We start from the raw sequence: 20452 nt of genomic DNA, 5'->3' as shown, positions 1-20452 counted from the left end.
CATATATATGGAATTTAGAAAGATGGTAACAATAGCCCTGTGTACGAGACAGAAAAAGAGACACTGATGTATAGAACAGTCTTATGGACTCTGTGGGAGAGGGAGAAGGTGGGAAGATTTGGGAGAATGGTATTGAAACATGTAAAATATCATGTATGAAACGAGTTGCCAGTCCAGGTTCGATGCACGATGCTGGATGCTTGGGGCTGGTGCACTGGGACGACCCAGAGGGATGGTATGAGGAGGGAGAAGGGAGGAGGGTTCAGGATGGGGAACACATGTATACCTGTGGTGGATTCATTTTGATATTTGGCAAAACTAATACAATTATGTAAAGTTTAAAAATAAAATAAAATTTAAAAAATAAAAATAAAAATGGAATCAGCAGGTGTCAAAATCCAAGAGCCCTTGGTAGTACGGAGTGATTAGGTCACATCCAACTCCCAGTCCAGCACGGAGGTTGTAGCAAAGGGGCTCAGAATCTGAGAGGGGCTAGGAATTTGGGCATGTGCATGTCAGAGGTCAGAAGGTTTCCCATAAACCTTCTGGGAAAATCTCCAAACAACCATTGTTACTTTGAGCGGTCACTAAGTCCCAGGTGCTGTTTGAAAGGGTTGACCGGGTACACTTTTGTGACATCCTCTAAAACCACCCAACGTTACTTTCATTCCTGGTTTTACAGAGGAGAAAACTGAGTCTCTGATCATGGAAAAGACTAGTTCAATGTCACAGAAATAGTAAGTGGCTTGATTCACATCCCCTCTGTGTCTGAAACTTGTGTTCTTATTTATTTTCTGGACTGCCCGATCCCTCACTCTTCCTCACTGTCTTGAGCATCTTATTAACCACATCTTCAGGGACCATGAGCAATCCTTCTCCTGCTCTCTATCACCCCTCTAGTCTGCTCTCAAAGACCAAAGTCACAAGTGTTCGTGGGTCACAGACAGAACCTGTGAGTCGAGATGGGCTTTGTTTGGAAGAAAAGCATGAGGAAATCTCAGACTGAATCAGAGGACGGCAGACCATGTGGACCAGGGGGCCTGGATGGGGTGTTTGCATATCTACACTCAGGCACACATGTGGGTTGGACATGGTCGAAAAGTCTAGGAGCTTTGACTAAATCAGCTACCCACTCACTATGACCCCCCTCAACACTGAGGGGATCGTTCCGTGTTGCAGAGATGTATCCTCTAACACAGACATCTGGGGTGTTTTCAAAGTAAACTAGTGTGTGAGCTCAATGAGTTTGATAGAAGTTATGTGGTCTTCATTTAAAAAGCCAATTCTGTGGTCAGTCTTCAAAAAAAAAAAAAAAAAAAAAAAAGTATTCTGAGAATGGAAGTAATCTGAACAAATGCCCTCAGTGTGCGCACCGCAGTTTCAGCCAGACCTTCCTTATGAGCCTGCAGTCTCCGTAAGACAAAGCTGGTAGAAGAGGAGCCCACGTGCGCCTGGGGGCAGGGAGGGGAGCCTCCCAGCACCTACTATGTGCCAGGCACTGGCCCAGGTGCTTCACACACCATGGCTCCATTTAAATTTCCTGACATGCCACACCCAACTGTGACCGTTGAGAACCCAAGTCATGTTATTGCAAGATCGGCCAAGGCAGACAAGGAACCAAGACTCAAGCGCTGGTCAGTCTCCAACACCCCTCATTTCTCCATTCCACCAGGCCTGACTGCTGTTATTGCTTTAATGAATGTTAGTCACGTTAAATAAACTCCGATATTCTGATTATAAAATTCCAAGCAATTTCTCTTACATGATTACTGGAAAAGGATGAACAAAGTTACAGAAAAAAACAACAATGCCTTCTTTCATCTGCGTGCTGGTTAACTCTTCCCAGAACTCTTTCTGGGATGTTATTTTGTGTGACCCTCGAGGCAATCGTGTGATCCTGGCAGTCAAATACCATTGTTACTATTTTTCCCTTTGGACAGATGTGGAAACGGAGGCCCGAGGAGATTAAGAGACTTGCATAGCTAAGAAGCTGCCACGTCAGGGCTCGAATCTGTTTCCCCTGAATTCTTCTCTCATTCTTTCTAAGTCTGATTGTGGGAGGTTCGTAACCTGATGATCAAGAGAGAGCATCTACCTGCATGAAGCCTCAAGCATCTACCCCACCTCTTTCTTATACCCTCCCCACACCTGCCCACCTCCATCTCTCTACTCCTACCTTGCTCTTTTATTCCACTCCAGACCCTACAAATGCTGGAAACCTGTTTGTATACCTTCTCTACAAGAAAACTTTTCCTGATTGCTCCTGACTGCTATGAATCTGCCTTTTCTCAGAGCTCATGTAAGTCTTATCATCTGTCTGGTTCATTTGGAAGCGAATCATCTGCTCTCCTGCCATCTCTTGAATGACTGTAACAAAATGTCATTAAACCACAGCATGCAGATACCTTGAGGACATGGATCATATCTTTGATCCCTAGGGCATTTCTCATAGTCCCTTGGATATCAAAGTCCCTTACCAAAATACGGATGATGAATAAGAACACAGCCTTCCTGAACAGAGTGCTTCCAAGTAGTCAGCTGCTAAGACATCAAGGCAATGGAGGGCATTGAAATGCCTCGGGAGGAAGAAACGAGACCCCAGGACTTGTGCTCTGCTTGGACCCCCTCTCTCTGTGAGGCCTGGGTCAGCACTGCCCCTCTATGGTCATGGGGGCTGGACCACTCCACCGCTCATTTCAGCTCAGAGAGTCCCTGATTCCAAGCAACTGTGTTAGATGTGCAGGGAATGGAAGAGAAGAAAGTGCATGCTCTGTGAGATCATTCTAGAAAAGAAGTAAAAAAAAAAAAAAAACCCAATAAAGGGTCTCATTGGAAGGCAAACCATCTACTGGCCTCAGATAAGGGGCAGGAGAAGAGACTGAGGAGGATGACAGACACTGGCAGAGGGGTCACATAGACTGCCTGGGGGCTTATTCCAGCCCTTTCCAAAGATTCCAGCAACACCCACTTGGGTCCAAAGAAACAAAGCACGGCCCCAGGGGATTGCCCTTGTTACATTAAAAATAATAATGCAGAGAAGACAAAGAAAACGTTTCCCTGTGAGCCATCGTCAGGGTGTCTGGGAGGTCTCCTTTTACCTGTCCTATTCCATAGGAACAGATGTTCAAGTGAAGTTCACCTAACGATGCCAGAGCTTGCAGCTAGAAGGGGTCCACCAGGAACTTGGTGGGTGTGTTGCAACATCCTCTCACCATGAAGTGTGCCCAGCCCAAAGCGTCAACTGCCCCTGGATTTCCTGATACCGGGGCTTTCTATTAACATCCAGGTTTTTCATTTCATTTATAAAAAGATGCACCAAGTATGTTCTAACCTGTTTGTAGACATTTCTAATGGCTGCAAATGAAGTCCTGCCTACCTGGCTTGTCTCCACTATTGTAGGGAACGGCCAAGAGTCACTGGAATGTCTTTTTATAACTGTCCAGTCCAATAAAAAGACCTGTGCTTCCCCTCCAAGACAGCCCCTCTTGGCTGAGACTGGGGGCGGGGATCCTTCTTTCACACCAGGGATCGTGATGCCTTGTTTGCTTACCTCTCTTATCCACTGGATAAGAGAAAGAAAGAAAGTGAAGCTGCTTAGTGGTGTCCAACTCTTTGCAACCCCATGGACTGTAGCCTGCCAGGCTCCTCCATCCACAGGATTTTCTAGGCAAGAGTACTGGAAAGGGTTGTCATTTCCTTCTCCAGGGGATCTTCCCAACCCAGGGATCAAACCCAAGTCTCCCACATTGCAGGCAGATGCTTTACCGTCTGAGCCACCAGGGAAGCCAGGATATCCACTGGATGGTGAGCTCCAAAAGGGCAGGGACAGGGCTGGCACAAAAGGAGCATTCAACATTTAAAGAGAAAAGAAGGCAAAATAGGAAGGAAGGAGGGAGGAAAGGAAGGAGGGCCTGAAGAAATGAAAGAAGGGATAGAGGCAGGCTAATGTTTCACGAGATAAACCGAACCCCTTTCTGCTTATGCTCCAGACCCCAGCCATACTGAGTGACTCCTTATTCCACAAGCCCTTCCTCATCCCATCCCTCCCCAACCCCTTGCTGAGGCTGTATCCTCTTGGAGGACTCGCTTTCTCAGTGTTCTGTTTACTCATCCACATCCACTCCCTAGCCCCCTTCTTTGTCCATATCCTCACTCAGGTATCCTTATCCTGGCCTCTTAACAAGGAAAACCCACAGCCAATCTAGCTCTAATAGTTCTGCAGAGGCTCATGGACACCCAAAGTCCTTATCTGATTCTCTTCCAAACTCCCTCATCTCAGCATTTCATGACCCCAAATGCTCAGAAGAGGAGAGCAAGGTCAGAGAGTGGGGGAGCAGGTATCCGTGAAAAGCAAGAACATCAGCGCAGTCCTGAGAAGCTTCATCACAGTAGATGACTGGGCCTCAGAAACCTAGAGGACCCTTAACCTCATTCTGATCACTAATGGATTGTATGAGCTTAGGCCTCAGCTTCCCTCTATGAGGGAAGCAGGCTTTGGACCCACCGATCTCTGAGGCTGTTTCTAGGTCTGACATCTAACATCATTTCGATGTCTTCTGTAGCCTTCTGCTAGGACTGGGTGAGCTTTGTAACACATGAACTCCTGAGAACATGGACTAAGGGGGCCCAAGGATTAGTAGGTAAAGAATGACTTCGAATGTGTTAGAAGAAATGGTAATTCTCTGATGAAGTCTGCACGACTGTATCACTGGTGGATCTTAGTTTACTCGAAGGAACTGCTACATAAGCTGTCAGGATGATGGATTTTACTCAGTGCCACTCTAAGTAAGCTGTGCACCAACCACTTCTCATTAGTCTATGGCACAATGAGTATAGAAGTGGAGAGACAACATTTAGAAACTTTTAGAGAACTCTTGACACTGCTTCACCATTCTTGGGGATACTTCATTCATAGCAGTTCATTTTTGTTGTGTGTTACAAAAGAATTGGTTGGCAACGTAGAGGAAACAAAACTGGTTCTCTACCATAGATTGAGAAGTAGTGATTGAAATATTATCTTTATTGTTTTTACCCATTGAGAGAGAGGGAGGGTGGGAGGCAGGCAATGCAGGAGCATACCTTGTGTATAAAACAAGTTCACCTCTTCATTAAAAATCATCGAGACAATGTCAATCTAATTTTATATTACAGGTGCCGTCCTTCTTTCCTAGCTCCCTCTCTCCCTTTCTTTCCTCTTTTTCATTCATTTCTTCCTCCCCCCAGCCCTCCCTCTTTTTTTAATGTCACAAAGCAAGTATTTTCTCTGCAAATTTCCACAGATTTTTCTCTGCACACAGGAGAGCGGATTCAGCCAGAATGCTGTGCCCCTCCCCCCAGCTTCATCAGGAGGTGAAACATCCCCGGTGGGGCTCCCTGGAGCACAGGACTTTCCAGCCAGCAAACACACAGGCCCTGGTGTGAGTGGTCACACCGCTGGCAAATGGCTGCTCACGGACATTCTGGACGTGTGGTCCCGTGACTTAGAAAAGAGGAGGCCACTGGCACCTGCCAGCACTGTCTGCTGATGGTCAGCTCTCTGGAACCTCGGGCCCCGTGGCCCCGGCACCCCAACCACAGAGGTCAGCTGCCCTTGGTCCTGACCCAATCATACTCAGCAGTTTTCTCCCAAAGGCTTTACAAAAGCCACCTCGCCAGTCACTCCTGCTTTTTGACTCTGCCTCTTACTGCTCCTTGGATTTAAAAATACCTCCCTTCCATGGGAACTGTGGAGTCAACAGAGCAAGACTCAAATCTAAGCTCTCTATGCCTTAGCTGAGTGACTGGGGGTCAGTCCCTTCCTTCTTCTGAAGCCTAGATTTCCTTCCGCAAAGCAGGGACACAGGAGCTCACCTTCCTGGCACTGGGAAGGTGCTGAATAAACATTTGTTGCATGAGTGAATAAATGGATAAATGGACAAATAGATGAGTGGCTTCCAGTATTCCTGGCTCTTCATCTATCCTCCCACGCCCACTCTACCTGGGCATCCCAGGAACTCCTGGGGTCTGGCTCAGGAGAGCATACATCACATTCATCTCAGAAGTCCTGCATTTGTGATTTAGCCAAATGTCTTTCCTGACCTGGGACTTTGGTTGAGTCATTTCACTCTCTAAGGCCCTATCAGTTAAATACAATGTCCAGTCATTCTCATCAAAGGCCATCAAAGCCTAACTAGAGCAGAGATGAAAGTGCATGGTGACCTGGAAGGAACCTGCCACACACCAAGGCTTTTCCTACATGGGCTGCTCCCATCTCAGAGCCAAGGTGAGAGTCCAGGGGCCCGCCTGGTGCCAGAAGGCTGAGCTGACGTGCTCTCTGGCTTGGAGCCAGGCGTGACATTCTCTTGCCAGCATCGTCATTCCTCTGTACATAGGTATTTTGTCGGTGCATGGGAGGCCCTGGCTCTTGTGAGAGAGACATAAAGAGAAGAGTCAGCAGAAAACCCGCAGAGGTTGGCAAATGAGCCAACCAATCAAGCCATCAGCAAGGCCAGGGTCCTGTGAGCTGGAGAGAATGGAAAAGTTCAGCATGAATCTGGGAAGTCAGGAAAGTGGATGCAGACTGTCTCTCTGACTTAAAACTAGTCCCCTTGGGTCCCACATCAAATGGTGATCACCTATGGTCTACCTCTGGGTGTCTTGGGGGGTTGCTGGTCAGAGTTGTAGTACAAGGCAGAGGCTAAGTCAGGCATTAGACAGAAAATCTGCCCTCCACCATTTCCACCCTCTTCTCAGCAATATGTGAAGCTCCTCTGCCTTGAGTATTCTCCTTCTACCTCAACTCAATCTACTCAATCTCTGATGTCCAAACCGTACATAAGCTTTCCCTAAAATGTTCAGGCTGTAAGTCCGCTGTTCCTCTTTGACCTCCTACGCATGCTCCATGCTGCCTTTCATTGTTCAAGAAGCGGCAGATGCACTCATCAAGAGGCAGTCACCTGCTAGCCCCTAGGAGAGACTTGCTTTGCAGGCCCTCATTTGATCCTCAAAGCAGCTTCACAAAGTAGGTGCCACTGTCATTCCCATTGTACAGATAAGGACATCTGTAAGAGGTCACAAAGTAAGGGAAGAGACCTGAACCCAGGATTCTTGCCTGGAAAATCCCATGGACAGAGAAGCCTGGCAGGCTACAGTCCACAGGGTCCCAAAGATTCAGACATGACATAGTGACAGAAAAAGCATGCAGTCTGTTTGACCCCAGCCCATCCCAGCTCCACCAGAACTGCCCAACAGACCCTTCTGCTAGCACAGAAGCAGTCATATGACTCTATCCAGTATGGTAGCCACTAGCTCCAGGTGGCTACTGAATTCTGAAAACGTGGCTAGTGTAACGCAAGAACTGGATTTTAAACTGCATTTCATCTTCACTAATTTAAAAACAGTCACATGTGGCTAATGACCACTGCACTGGATGGCAGAGTGCTTTATAACTGTAGCTGTTAGTACTCAGCCCAGGTGGTCCAGTTCTAGACTCTGAGCCTTTTGAGAAGACAGGATCTTGAGAACTCCCTCTGAGCCCATAGGAGGCGATGCAGAAATATTTCGGTAATGGACTAACCTTGCATATTTGTTTAGTCGCTAAATTGTATCGGACTCCTTGCGACCCCATGGACTGCAGGCCGCCAGGCTCCTCTGTCTGTGGGATTTCCCAGGCAAGAACACTGGAGTGGGTTGCCATTTCCTTCTCCAGGGGATCTTCCTGACCCAGGGATCCAACCCGCCTCTCCTGCATTGGCAGGCAGATTCTTTATCACGGAGTCACCTGGGAAGCCCAACCCTGCATGCAGTCCTGTGATTACTTGGTCCAGTCTGCCTTGCAAACTGGGAAATTCCCACAGCCCCATTGGGCGTTAGGAGCCATACCCATGGGTAAAAGGGGGAGGAGCTCGACTCCCTTACCTGTGCAGATTGTCGGGCTCAAAGCAGGTCTTGGTGACATCGGTGATATTGGGGTCACAGCACTCCCCGCCGTCGAAGTTGAAGCGCTCGTAGTTGCAGTCCATGTCACACACCCCGTTCTGCTGCTTCTTGGCGAAGGCAGGGTGGCGCAGGTGGCGGCAGTCCCCGCCATCGTGGCCGGTCAGCGTGTGGTTGCACTCGGGGTCGCAGTTCTCGTCGCCGATCTTGCTGATGTCGCAGTTGGCCAGGATGAGGCGGCGGCGCAAGGAGGAGTTGCTCACCTCCAGCACCTCGAGCTCCCAGGAGATGTTATAGTGCTTGAAGGCCTCGGCCAGCTGCTGGTGCTGGAAGTCGATCTGCTGCCGGCTCACCGTGGGGTTCTCCCGGCCGTCGTCGTGGAGGTTGACCACGCGGTAGCGCACCACCTTGGCTTGGCGGAGCCGCGGCAGCTGGTTGTAGTTGGCAATGACCTCGGGACTGTCGCACAGCGTCTGCCCACACAGAGGCGGCTCCAAGCTGGTGTCCAGTCGGAAGCCGTGGGCGCCGCTGACCTCCACGCGGGGGCTGCTGCCGTCCTTCATGGGGGACCAGGCTCGCTTCACATTGTCCCAGTTCTCCTGCAGGAGGAGCTGAGGTAGAGGGCCCTGGGGGCCGCGGGTCCCCATGTCCAGCACAATCTCGCGCTGCGTCCTGGCCACCTTCCACAGGCTGAAGCGCTCCACGTAGCCCCGGTAGTTGTGGTTCAGGGTGCTGCCTCCCAGAATGAGGACTTTACACTTCTGGGTCAGGGGGCTGAAGATCCCGCCCACCTGCTCCCCGGAGGTGGCCACCTGGGCACCGTTCATGTAGAGCTTCATCAGCCGCCCATCATAGGTGGCAGCCAGGTATACCCACTGGCCTGGGAGGTAGCTGCGGTGGGCATTGATGGTGGTCACTTGCCGGGCCCGGTCTGTCTTCAAGGAGAAAAAGTAGCGTGGGTCTCTGTTGCCTTGGTCACTGACGGTGTGAATGCCCACGACCCATCCTCGGTCACGTGAGGCATAAGAACATTTGTCATAGAGCCCTATGTAGCCCCAAAAGAAAAAGATGAATAAATAAAGGGTGGAGGAAGGAGGGGAGAGTTCTTTCTTTCTGATAAAATTCCTATCAGGATGCCCTAGAAGAGGAAGTTCACAAACTGCGCTCAGTGGCCTCCTGGCAGTGACCAGCTGAGCCTTTGGGACCACCCCGAGGGCAAGGTGAGGGCTAGAGGAATGGAGAACACGGATGAGGGAGCTTTGGGAGGTTGTGACCACAACTTTAACCCATGTGGTTTCACTTTGATTGGTTCTGAGTATGGGGCACACAAAAAATGACATTTGTTTGCAGAATACATACTTGAGCTAAAGAAAACAACTGTAATACTACTAATAATTAAAATCTGAAAATCTTTGATTTTGCAAAACCGTTGGATGGGGAAGAGGACTTTTTAATTAAAAGTGTATTTTAAGTGTAGAATGACATACATGGTGAGAGGGAGAGGTAAGAGAAGAATCAGAGAGAGAAAATGCTCAACAGAAGGTGCATTTCGGCAGCTCCGACTACAGTCACCATAACTAGGAGTGCATCAGCCACCGGCTGTCATCGGTGATCAGTGGTGAATTGCCGGGAAAGTTGCCTGGAGAAGTGACGGTCATGGGCTGCAAAGCTTCTATCGTAACAGTAGCCCTGACTAGCTCTGACATTCACCCGCAAGAAAGCCAGGCGTACTTACTATCTGAGCTGGAAAGGTTTTTAAACATCACCAATTCCGACTCCTTCACTCAAAAGTTAAGGGAGTTGAGACCCAGGAAATGGAAGGTATTTGTTAGGTTACATCGTCACCGACAAATTTCCTGAGACCCAGTTCAAACCTGCTTTTCTCTAACATCAATGCTAATATTTTAAAAAGTAAAAGTCATCCTCTTGGCATAAAAAGATGTTGGGGACTCTGTCATTAAGTAAAACCAAGCCTCTGTCACAAGTGAGGCATTGTGTGAAGGTCTGCATATGCATTAATTCATTGAACCCATTTAGCACCCTCAAGGTGATGATATTAAGTTAACAGAGGAGGAAACAGGAATTGAAGGGGGTAAAGAGATGAATGGTTTAAGGTCAACTGGTTGGTAACTAGATCCTAGATCCATCAGACCCTAGGATCACCGTCCTAGGTACTAACTTTACCTCCCTCTCCCCCATCAGTGTCACCAGGGGTCCATCTGCATAAAAACACCTGCCTGGGTTGTCCCAAATTTCAGTTGACTGGGAAAGTTCCAAGCTAGACATCTCTAGACTTAGCCTGGAAACCCCAGGAAGTCACTAAGTAGATTCTCTCTGGATCTAAGTCTCTTTACTCTCATCAACTCCTGTTCCCAGCTTTTATGGAATACACCCAGTGTCCTTGGCACAGGCAAGCAGTTGGATGGGGAAGAGGACTTTCTAATTAAGAATGTACTCTAAGTGTTCGATGATGTATGAGGCTAGGTGGGAGGAGAGAGCAGGGATAGGAGAATGAATAAAAGATGCTCATTTAGGAGGACAGTCCCTACTTTCAGCTGGAGAATTGTTGCGGTCACCATAACTTTGAGTGTACCTCTGCCATTAGCACTCATCAAATAAGCACAGAGAGCTTCTAGCAAAATCAATAGAGAAGGCCCACACGCTTTGCACTTCTTTGTGGGTACTGGGGCCTTCAATTTTGTGTAATCTGTTAGCAGCTGACATGGATGGTAGTTTTGGCCAAGCTTCAAAGTCCACCTACATCTCCCCTATCACCATTCCCTGTTCTACCAACTTTCAAGTGATGGCCAGGGTCTCCTACAATATCAACCTGCTCTCAGGCCTTGATGAAACACCAAGAATTGGTGGGTCTTGGTTCTCTCCCTGGCAAGGGAAGGGAATGAATGAGGTTTCCCTCATACGCCTGCTCCACGGGGGATTTTCTGTGATCCCAGGTTTCCCAATGGCTAAAACAGAAACCACCTCTCCCAGGAAGCTTTCCCTAATGGTCCTGTGAGGAATAATCACTCTCTCCTCTGAATTCTTTGTACTTTTAGGAAACTGGATATTTACTCTCTGGTTTTGGAGTCTCCCCTAGACATGACATTTTTTGAGAATGATGACTCTGTCTGGGTCACCTCTACCCTGTCCAGCATCTTGCACTATGGGGTGTACACAGCAGGCACTCAGCAAGTGTCCCACAAATGCACACATGGATGATTCTGAACAGAGTGGGAGAAGAGAAAAGGTGAAATAGAAGCAGAGGCACTAATCTAGGACTCCCTGGGTAAAGGACAGAGAGAATCAGAAGACAGAGTGTGTTCTTGGCCGGATACAAAGAGCAGGACCTTTGGCGTCAGGGTAATTCTGATGACAACAATTATTGGCCATACATCCGGGGCAAATCGCTTCACTTCTGTGGATCTCAATCCCCTCCTCTCTATCTCTCTTTACACATGTTGTCACGCTTAAAAGACATAGTGGCTACACCATCCTTGGCACACTGTGGCTGTCCAGATGGGACTACATTGTTAAAATGCTAGAGGGTCTCAGAGTGATGTCAAGGATGAAAAGGGGGGAAGGATGAAAACAAAATGTAGCAACACCAGAGAGAGTAGGCACCCTAAAGACAAGGTGGCTGATGTGTCAACAGCGGGTAGGATGAAGGCTCAAAGAGCACGAGTCCTCCTCAAATTTACTGGCAAACGCTACTCAGAAATCATAGCCCAACCCCCCTCCCCTTGGCTTTGCTACTGTCACAAGACTTGCGTGGTAAAAGCTACCTCCCCACTGACCTCTCCAAGGCGAAAGCTCCGACTCCACATTTGGAATGAGCTCCCCTATGTCTTGCACTGACAGCTATGTGAAGTATGAGAGAACAGGCTTCTGGACTTCACCCCTTGCCCCCCGCCCCCGTCCCTGCCCTCGCCACCTCCCACCTCTCTGCTCACCTTCTCTTCCGCTTCTGGCTAACAACCCCCCTACCTCACCCCGGAACAGAAAATTCTTCTAGTGAGAAAATTCACATCTGGAACAGGATCCTTTGTCTTTCTCTCTCTCTGCAGGTTTTTATTTGGCCGGGGGCTCTCAGGCCTGGCTTTCCTGTTGCCTTTGGAAGGTGGCTGGCTGGGGTAGCAAGGTAAAATGTGTACACATCTGTAGGGTGCCCTCAGTTCAGGACCTTCCTGGGACTGGGGTACATAGGCTTCAGCCATCTCTGTTTGCAGTTGAGAGAAAAGAGGGAATCAACAAGAATGGCTAGACCCTGCAACACGGAGTGGAGGACCAAGAGGCAGCTTAGCCCCAGGAGGCAGAGAGGAAGGGCAAAGGGAGGGTTTCAGTGGAACCAAGAGGAAACACAGTAAGGGAAATGAGAACCTTGAAGCAGTGGCTTCAGAAGTTCAGAGGGAAATATTTACCTGGGGTGTTAGTGGTGAAAGGAAATCACTGAATTTCAATAGGGATGGGGGGATGGGGGTGCGTTGTAGTGGTGAATGGGATTTATTTCTGGGCAAAAATAAAGTAATCAACAGCAGCCACATTTCAGAGGGCTGAATGGGAGACACCGCTGTTTCACCAGCCTGGAACTGGAGAGCTGGGACCAGAGATCTGGGCTCTCGGTCTGCCGCATGACCTTGCCGGGGACAAGTCACCCTGCCTCTTTGGCTGCCAGGCCTTATTTCCCTTTTCTGAGAAAGGAGGAGTTGGGAGTAAATGATCTCCCTGCTACAGTTTAAGAGCTCTTTTGTTCCCTGTGAGAATGGTTCCTTGTAAGGAGGAGATACTTCAAAAATGTGTGTTGATTTGAATCAAATGCCTCACGTCATCGCCAATTCTTGTGTGCTTAGAGGACACGTCCTCTGTGTGTCTCCACACCAGACATGGAACAGTGTTCTCTGGACGACATGGGTGAATGCCAGTACCCCTCCACCCCATCCTTCCCCGCAGTTCTCCAGGAAGATAGAGACAGACTGAAAGAAACAGTAAGTCAGTCTGAACGTCGCACCATCTGGGAGGGACTAGAGGTTGATCCCGGGGGACACAGCCTCACGGAATGGCCACGGGCAATCCTGCACACCATCTAACCTAATTAGCATAAGCCTGCCTCAGAGCTGTAAGCACGTGCAAGCAGGCAATGAAAGCGCCAGAGCCCATTCATTCCCCAGCCAATGGCTGTCTGGGGCACCTGCACGGATGAGGAAGTAGAGGCCCGGGAAGGAGGCTGCCCTGGGTCTCATGGCCAGCATCAGACACTTGAACCCTAGTCTCTCTAATGTGTCCCTATCTGCTGGCAGCCAGATTTGCTGTGAAAGGGCTGCACAGCCCAGCAAAAGCTTGATGTGTATTTATTTTTATTGTATCTCTCTTTCTCTTTTTATTTTTTCCTGGTCTCAACTCACCCCAGAGATAGAGGGCATGCACAATGGGGGCAAGTTCAAACACAGAAGGGAGTTTCCCAAAACCTCTGCCTGGGCCACTCCAGGAGAGCTGTCCGGGCTTTGGGGCCAGGATCACTCTCAGGATCCCTGCACTGTCACTGCCCCGGGGCAGTGTGCTGTGACCACGCCACTCCAGCCCAGGTATAGACGGGTCTCCCTCCCACACAATCATCACGCTCCTCCCTGTCCTAGACATCTGTTTGGTAATTATGCATTCAGTGTCTGCTTCCTGACTATATCTCTCTCTGGTTCATTTCTAAACGCCCAACATCCAACACAGCATCTGGTACCTTGCAGGTGCTGCATAGAGTCTGTCATTAAAATTATAAAATAAAGGAAGGGAGGGAGCAAACAAGGGAGGCAAGAGAAGGGACGCGGGGGGACACTTCTCTATCGCTCTGCTCCTTATAAGAGCACCATTATATTATTAATATATTCACATTGTTTAGAGCATACTAAGCGCCATGTGCTTTATGTGAATTCTCTCACTTGGTCTTCACCACAAAACTACCAATGCAGTCCATTTTGCAGAGAAAAACAGAAGCTCAGAAAGGTAGCAGCTTGTCCAAAGCAACACAGCTTAGACTCCATGTCCATAGGAGTCCCAGACCCAACTTCTTAATCACATTACTACACCAAGTGCCACGTGCCACACACGTTATCCTGGGATATCTGAAGATATGCCCCACCCCTGCAGAATCATTTCTGTAAGTTCAACAGCAGCAACACAAGCAAGTGGAATTGAACTGCAAAAAGGCTGCTTTCCGTGTCATTCTTCTGCCTGGGGCTCAAAAACTGGACTAAGAATCAGTGGTCCTTTATGACTAGCTTTTCATTGGTTCTACCTGACTTGCCTCGCTTTACTGGAACTAGAGACTTGCCCGGGCCTGGTTGTCTGTCTGGAGTCTGGGGTGCCTCCCTGCTTTGTCCTTCAGCATCTGAACCTCCATTACTAGCCCCCTTGCCTATGGGTTTCTGACTCAGCTTTGCTCCATTGCCCAGGTTCTATATTGCAGTGTTCTTCATCTTTCCTTCAACATTGCTGTCCTGCTCTTGGCTGCCTCCCATCTTCCATTCCATCTGCCATGCGCTGAAATGTGTTCCCCTCAAAAAACTCCTAGGTGGAAGGCTAGCCCCTCATCCCTCAGAATGTGAATGTATCTAGAGAGAGATCTTTAAGGAGATAATTAAGCTACAGTGAGGTTATTGGGGTGGGCCCTAATCCAATAGAATGGTTGTCCTAAGAGGAAGAGGTTCAGATACAAGGGGAAGACGACATGAAGACGTGGGATGGAAAAGGTGCCCTATATAGGCCAATGGAGAAGGCAATGGCACCCATTGGAAAATCCCATGGACTGAGGAGCCTGGAAGGCTGCAGTCCATGGGGTCGCTGAGGGTCAGACACGACTGAGCAACTTCATTTTCACTTTTCACTTTCATGCATTTGAGGAGGAAATGGCAACCCACTCCAGTGTTCTTGCCTGGAGAATCCCAGGGATGGGGGAGCCTGGTGGGCTGCCGTCTATGGGGTCGCACAGAGTCGGGCACGACTGAAGCGACTTAGCAGCAGCAGCAGCATACAGTCCAAGGGCAGAGGACTCAGAAAATCCAACCCTGCAGACACTTTGATCCCAGACTCCTAGTCTCTAGGGCTGTGAGAAAATAGATCTCTGTTGTTCAAGCCAGCAAGTCATGGTGCTGTGTTATGGTAACCCTAGCAAACTATAATACTGCCACTCAACAAGTTTATTTAAACTCTCCCCCTGAAGTTTCTCTTAAATCATTTGCTGCTTTGTACTCAATTCAGTATCCTTCTTGGTTACAACACATTGTCTCAGCTTAACTCCTACTGTGGGCAGGGCAAGGAGTACTGCGAGGATATAAAAATGGATGGTGTGGTCGCCTCACAGGAAATGCTCCTCCCAGGAAAGAGATGCTTCTGCGCTCCAGCTGGAGCCACTGCTCTGTACTGAGCATGCGCATAGCTGCTTCTGGGCCAAGATGTCTCCGATGACCCTCACAAGCAACCTTGTATAACAGGTGCTGTTTACAGATGAGAAAACTGAGACTCAGAGGGGTGAGGTCAACCTGCCCAAGGTCACACAGCACTAAGGGGGAGGAAGGAGTGGAATTCAAGACTCCTGATTTCAAGTTCAGTTCCCCTACAGATGAGCCAGACCTCAGCAAGGAGGACCTTGACACGCACTGGCATTCACATGGCATTAAGACATTTTAAGTAGCCTAGCGCTGATGTAAAGTACACAGGAGGATGTGTGGCAACCAGACGCAAATTCCATGCCATTGTACACAAGGGACTTGAGCATCCCACAGCTTTTGGTAACTATGGTGGGTCTGGGGACAAATGCACTGGGAATACCAAGGGAGAACTGTAATGATAATAATAACGGGCAATGTAGTGGTCTCCTGGCTAAGCACAGACATCCCCCTCCATGCTCATAAGAACCCCGTGAAGTGGGCTTGACTGATCTTCCTTGACAGAGAAGAAACAGGTGCAGAGAAGCTAATTGGCTTCCCTCCAAGGATCTCAGCTAGAGAGTGGGAGAATCCCACTTGGGCTAACTCTAAAGCTAGAGCTGTCTTCTAGGATGCTCTCTTTCAGGGGGACAAATCTCTTGGCCCACGGTCAAGGTTCTTGTGCCCCAGCTCTGCCACTTTGCTGCTGTAGGTCAATGGGTGGGCAGTTCCCCCCAGCAAGGGCATCCTCAAATCCTCCCCTATGAAATAGGAGGGTTTTATCACACAGCCACAGAGGTCCCTTCCACCTGAGACCCTCTGTAACTCTGAGATCTCAGGTCTTTCAGACGTCCCTGCCTCAGTTCCTACTGAAGGGGATATAAGGTCATGGAGAAGTGGGGAGGAGGGAAAAGAAGGCCATTTCAGGCCCTCCAACTTCAGGATGTCCACTAGCTGTGGAACCTCAGCCAGGGGAATACGAGCAGAGGTGAGAGGATGTGGGGATGAAAGGGGGAATTTAGGTCAACAATCTGGTTTCTTTCAGGAGGCTAAAAAAAAATTAAAAGCTAAAAGTTGAAGCTGGTCCTTTTTTTTGTTTGTTTTGTTTTCCCTTCCATGGTTTAATGGCTGGTATCAAAGCCACAGAGAAATGCTTGAGAGAGCAATCCTATGGAAAGCTTTTATCTGTCTAGAGGAGGGTGATTAAAACAGACAGATTCGGGTTAAGTATACCCATGGCCCCTGCACTTGGTTCATTGGTGGGGGAGGACCACCAGGGTGACCCTGGAGGACTCAGCAGCACCAGGCAGGTGCCCGAGGGACTTCAGCATCCCCATTCTTCCAGGCCAGCGTACCTTGGCTCAAAGGATGGCGCTTAGGCTCAGTGGAAGGAGAAGGCTTGGAAGAAATCACACTTGGCTAGAGGCTTCTCCACACTCTGCTGAGTTCTGGTTGTCTCTCCCTCTGGGTGTGAGAGGCTGGGATATCAAGAGTGACCCTTTGGGGCAATTCACAAGGTCAAGATCAGCTCGGCATCTCCTATATTGGTCCCATGGGTGGGGCCAGGTCTAGGCGGAGCAGTGTGACCAGCATCCATGGCAGTGTCTGTGTCTGCTCCCTGACTGTGGTCTTTTTCCCTGCTGGGAACCATCACCCAAAAAGTCCCTGATATTATCAGTCCACTCACTTCTTCTTCTTCTTCTTTTTTTTTTTTACACTAGCCTTATGACCTTGGATGAGCTCATTCAACTCTCTGAGGCGGTTTTCCCATTTGTATTCCAGGGATTAAACAGTCTCATTCTGTATACTTCACAGGTTTTTATTTATTTATTTTTTTTTTGAGAGAGAGAGAAAGGAGATAAATGGATGCATATTTCCTTGTAACCTATTTAAGGCCATTTGGATGTAAGGCAAGGTGAACAAGAGTATGTTTAAGGGTTCCTAAAAATCCATTTTCTGTATTAATACACAGACTTACATAACACACTGGGGATGGCAAAGTGCTTTTAGGGGCTCAAGGCGCAGCCCTATTTCCCTCTGGATTGTGACTCTCCAGGCTGCCTCCTTCACTCACATGAAAGCAAGCTCTGTGAATATAGCACGGTCAGAGTTCTAGAGACCAGCAAACACTCATTCAGGTGCTGGCTCTGCCGTGCATGAGCGTGACACTTGGAAAGTCAGAGCTTCTCTCTCGTACAATTAGTCTTTTCATCTGTAAAATAGGGATGATGCGATCTACCTCTGCTGGTTGGAGGGGGAACTAATAAGATAATAAACGTATCCATGTATCCAGACTTGGCACATGGGTGCAGGCGATGGTTGGATGGCATCACCGACTCAATGGACATGAGTTTGAGGAAGCTCCAGGAGTTGGTGATGGGTTGGGAGGCCTGGCGTGCTGCAGTCCAGGGGGTAGCAAAGAGTCGGACATGACTGAGCAACTGAACTGAACTGAACTGAACTGAAGCATTTGTACTGTGGACTGATCTGTTGGAATCCCAGCTCTGCTGCATGTTAGCTTGTAGCCTTGGGCAAAATCCCTTCACCTCCCTGATAGTTTTCTCAACTGTAAACTGATAATAACAGTACTTAAGGCACAGTGACATTTTGAGGATTTAGTTAGAGAATACAAATACTCATCTGCATAGCACATGATAAATGTCATCTATGCTGTTTAATCAGTATTAATGATAAACGTCTGTGCCTTTTCCTCCAAATTGGGACCATTTCCCCCCTTCTTCTGTGTGGTTAAACTTTATCCTTTCTGAGGCTGTTCTCTGAAAGAGAGAGACCTGTTCATCACTCTCTTTTTCACACGTTGTCATTGAAATTGGTTCATAAGGGTTTTAAAAAAGGAAGTGGGAGGGGGGGATGGAGAAGAAGATAAGGAAGAAAGAGAGGGAGGCAGGGGTGGAGGGGAAGAGGAGTCAGGATGAAGAGGAGGGGAAGAGAGGAGGAGGAGGAGGAAGAGTTACATGTTTTCCTTTGTTCACCCTTAAAAGTTGCCCCCGGTGGACGCGGGTGCTGACATTAGAGCTGCCCCACAGAAGAGCGCTGACCTTTGGTCTTTTTGATGAAGACCCACTAACTTCAGAGATAATCACATTGCTTCTCAGAAAACCCTCAAGCCAAAGCCCCCTGCAGCTCACACTCTTCACAGAAGCCCCAAGCTCACCCTTCACATTCACAGAATCAGGCACAGTCAGGACTGGAGGCTCCCTCAACAATCATTCAACAACCTTTAACACCCAACCTCCCGTCTGAATCACCTGTACATCTCTACAAGTGACCGTGTATCTCCAGAATCAGACAACTTCTGAACCCCTGAAGAACAAGGCCTTTGCACCTTGGGGCATTTCTCGGTGCTCACCAGTATGCTCAGTCGTGTCTGACTCATTTCAACCCCATGGATTGTAGCCCACCAGGCCCCTCTGTCCATGGGATTTCCCAGGCAAGAATACTGGAGTGGATTGCCACTTCTTATTCCAGGGGATCTTCTCCACCCAGGGAGAAGCATTAGCAAGTGGATTAGCAAGTGGATTCTTTATTACTAGCATCACCTGGGAAGCCCCAGTGCTCACCCAGAGTGAGCCAAAATCGCTACCCTTTCCTCTCCACACAGTGGTGCGGGATCTGGACTGCAGGAACCTACAGTTATTCAGTGCGCTTTACCCAAGGGAGCCCTAGAGCTGTCTGAGGCTTTTCACTGTGTTATCCTTGGCTCTTCTTTTCCCTAAATCAACATCCTCAAGTCCTTTCTGATTTATTAATCTGTCCATTCACCAGTTCCTTCAACACACAGTCACCGGGCATCCACTGTATCAGGCCCCGGCTGGACGTTCAAATATGAAGATACGCCCTCTGCTGAGAGACCTGCTGATCCTTAACGCTAGTGCCAGTCCTTCTGTTAAGGCAACACAGATACAATAAGAGTTGATACTATGCAATTAGGAAGCTCTATTATCATCACGTCTGCCTCCTTCCATTATCCCTAGGATTTGATTTGTTCTAATGGCTCTCCAAGCCGCATGAACCTCCTGAGAAACAAACAGAGCTACCATTGATGGTGCGCCATGTACAAGACCAGACCTTTATGTGCATCAGCTCACTGAGTTACTATACCTATTCTGTGGGGTAAGTTCTCTTAGTCCCAGCTTATGGGTAAGGAAACTGAAGCTCAGAGTTGGACTGACTGGGCAAAGGTCAACAACAACACAAACAGGATTCGGTGCCAGCTCTCTGATTCCAAAGCCAGATGCTTAGCCAATGCCTTAAGTTTTCTATGACTAAATATAAGCAGAAATTATTTTTTACTTAATACTTATTTTCTCATATACTCAACGTTTTACTGTTCCTTATGTTAATTACACAGTCTGTCGGTGATAACAAGACAAGAAGCATTCTTAAGACTCCTTGACGTTTTAACGTGTACAAAGGACCTTAATTACTTCATTCACTCCTCCCAAGAATTCTCTAAGACGTTATGTTCACAATTCACACAAATGGGGAAGATGAGGCTCTGAGAAGGTAAAGAGTATACATCTCTTTACCTCTCTGCATTTAGAGCCTTAGGAGGCTGCTGAGGACCTAAGTACTCAATCAACATTTGTTGAACAGATGAATGAGCAAGTGAATGAATGAACAAATGAAATAAATACCCAATACTTGTGAAGAAACTCAACTGGAGGATTTTGAAGTTTGGACTCATCTTTGTAGTACTGGAGTACGAGTCCTGACTTAGAGGCAGGGCAGGCATCCTGATGACAATCAGTAAGCCCCTCTGTCTCCAGGGCCTCAAATGTCTATCCATCGAGTAGGAGGTTGGCATTGGTGGGCACTAGGTCGATTGCGTAAAATACTGAGAAGAGCAACCAGAGGTCAGGAAAGACGCTTGCTGTGCGACTAAGTTGGTGACCCGAGGCAAGTCGTGCTTTCTCTGGCCTCCTTTTCTCATCTCTGAAAGAAGATCGTGGTGAAATCGCTTCTGGGGCTTTTCTTCAAATGTGGGGAGATTTCTAAATTGGGAGTGATGAGACATGAACTTGTGTCCTGATTTGCCACTAAGGTACTATTGATCTGCTGCAAATTCCATCTGGGGTGGCGTCATGACTTTCATGGACCCTGGA

At 48.3% G+C, this 20452-nt stretch overlaps 1 protein-coding gene across 1 annotated transcript in view; it reads right to left on the bottom strand.

The window, feature by feature from the left end:
• Positions 1–20452, bottom strand: part of PAPPA (pappalysin 1) — a 270648-nt gene that overhangs the window by 227190 nt on the left and 23006 nt on the right. Inside the window, exon 2 of the mRNA XM_006074173.4 lies at positions 7897–8959. Within this exon, the coding sequence (XP_006074235.3) occupies positions 7897–8959 (1063 nt within the window). The remainder of the gene's footprint in view (positions 1–7896; positions 8960–20452) is intronic.

The sequence above is a fragment of the Bubalus bubalis genome, chromosome 3, assembly GCF_019923935.1.
Source record: "Bubalus bubalis isolate 160015118507 breed Murrah chromosome 3, NDDB_SH_1, whole genome shotgun sequence".
NCBI lineage: Eukaryota > Metazoa > Chordata > Mammalia > Artiodactyla > Bovidae > Bubalus > Bubalus bubalis.
Note: the sequence above shows the minus strand (reverse complement) of the source record. Positions and strands in the feature narration are given on the sequence as shown.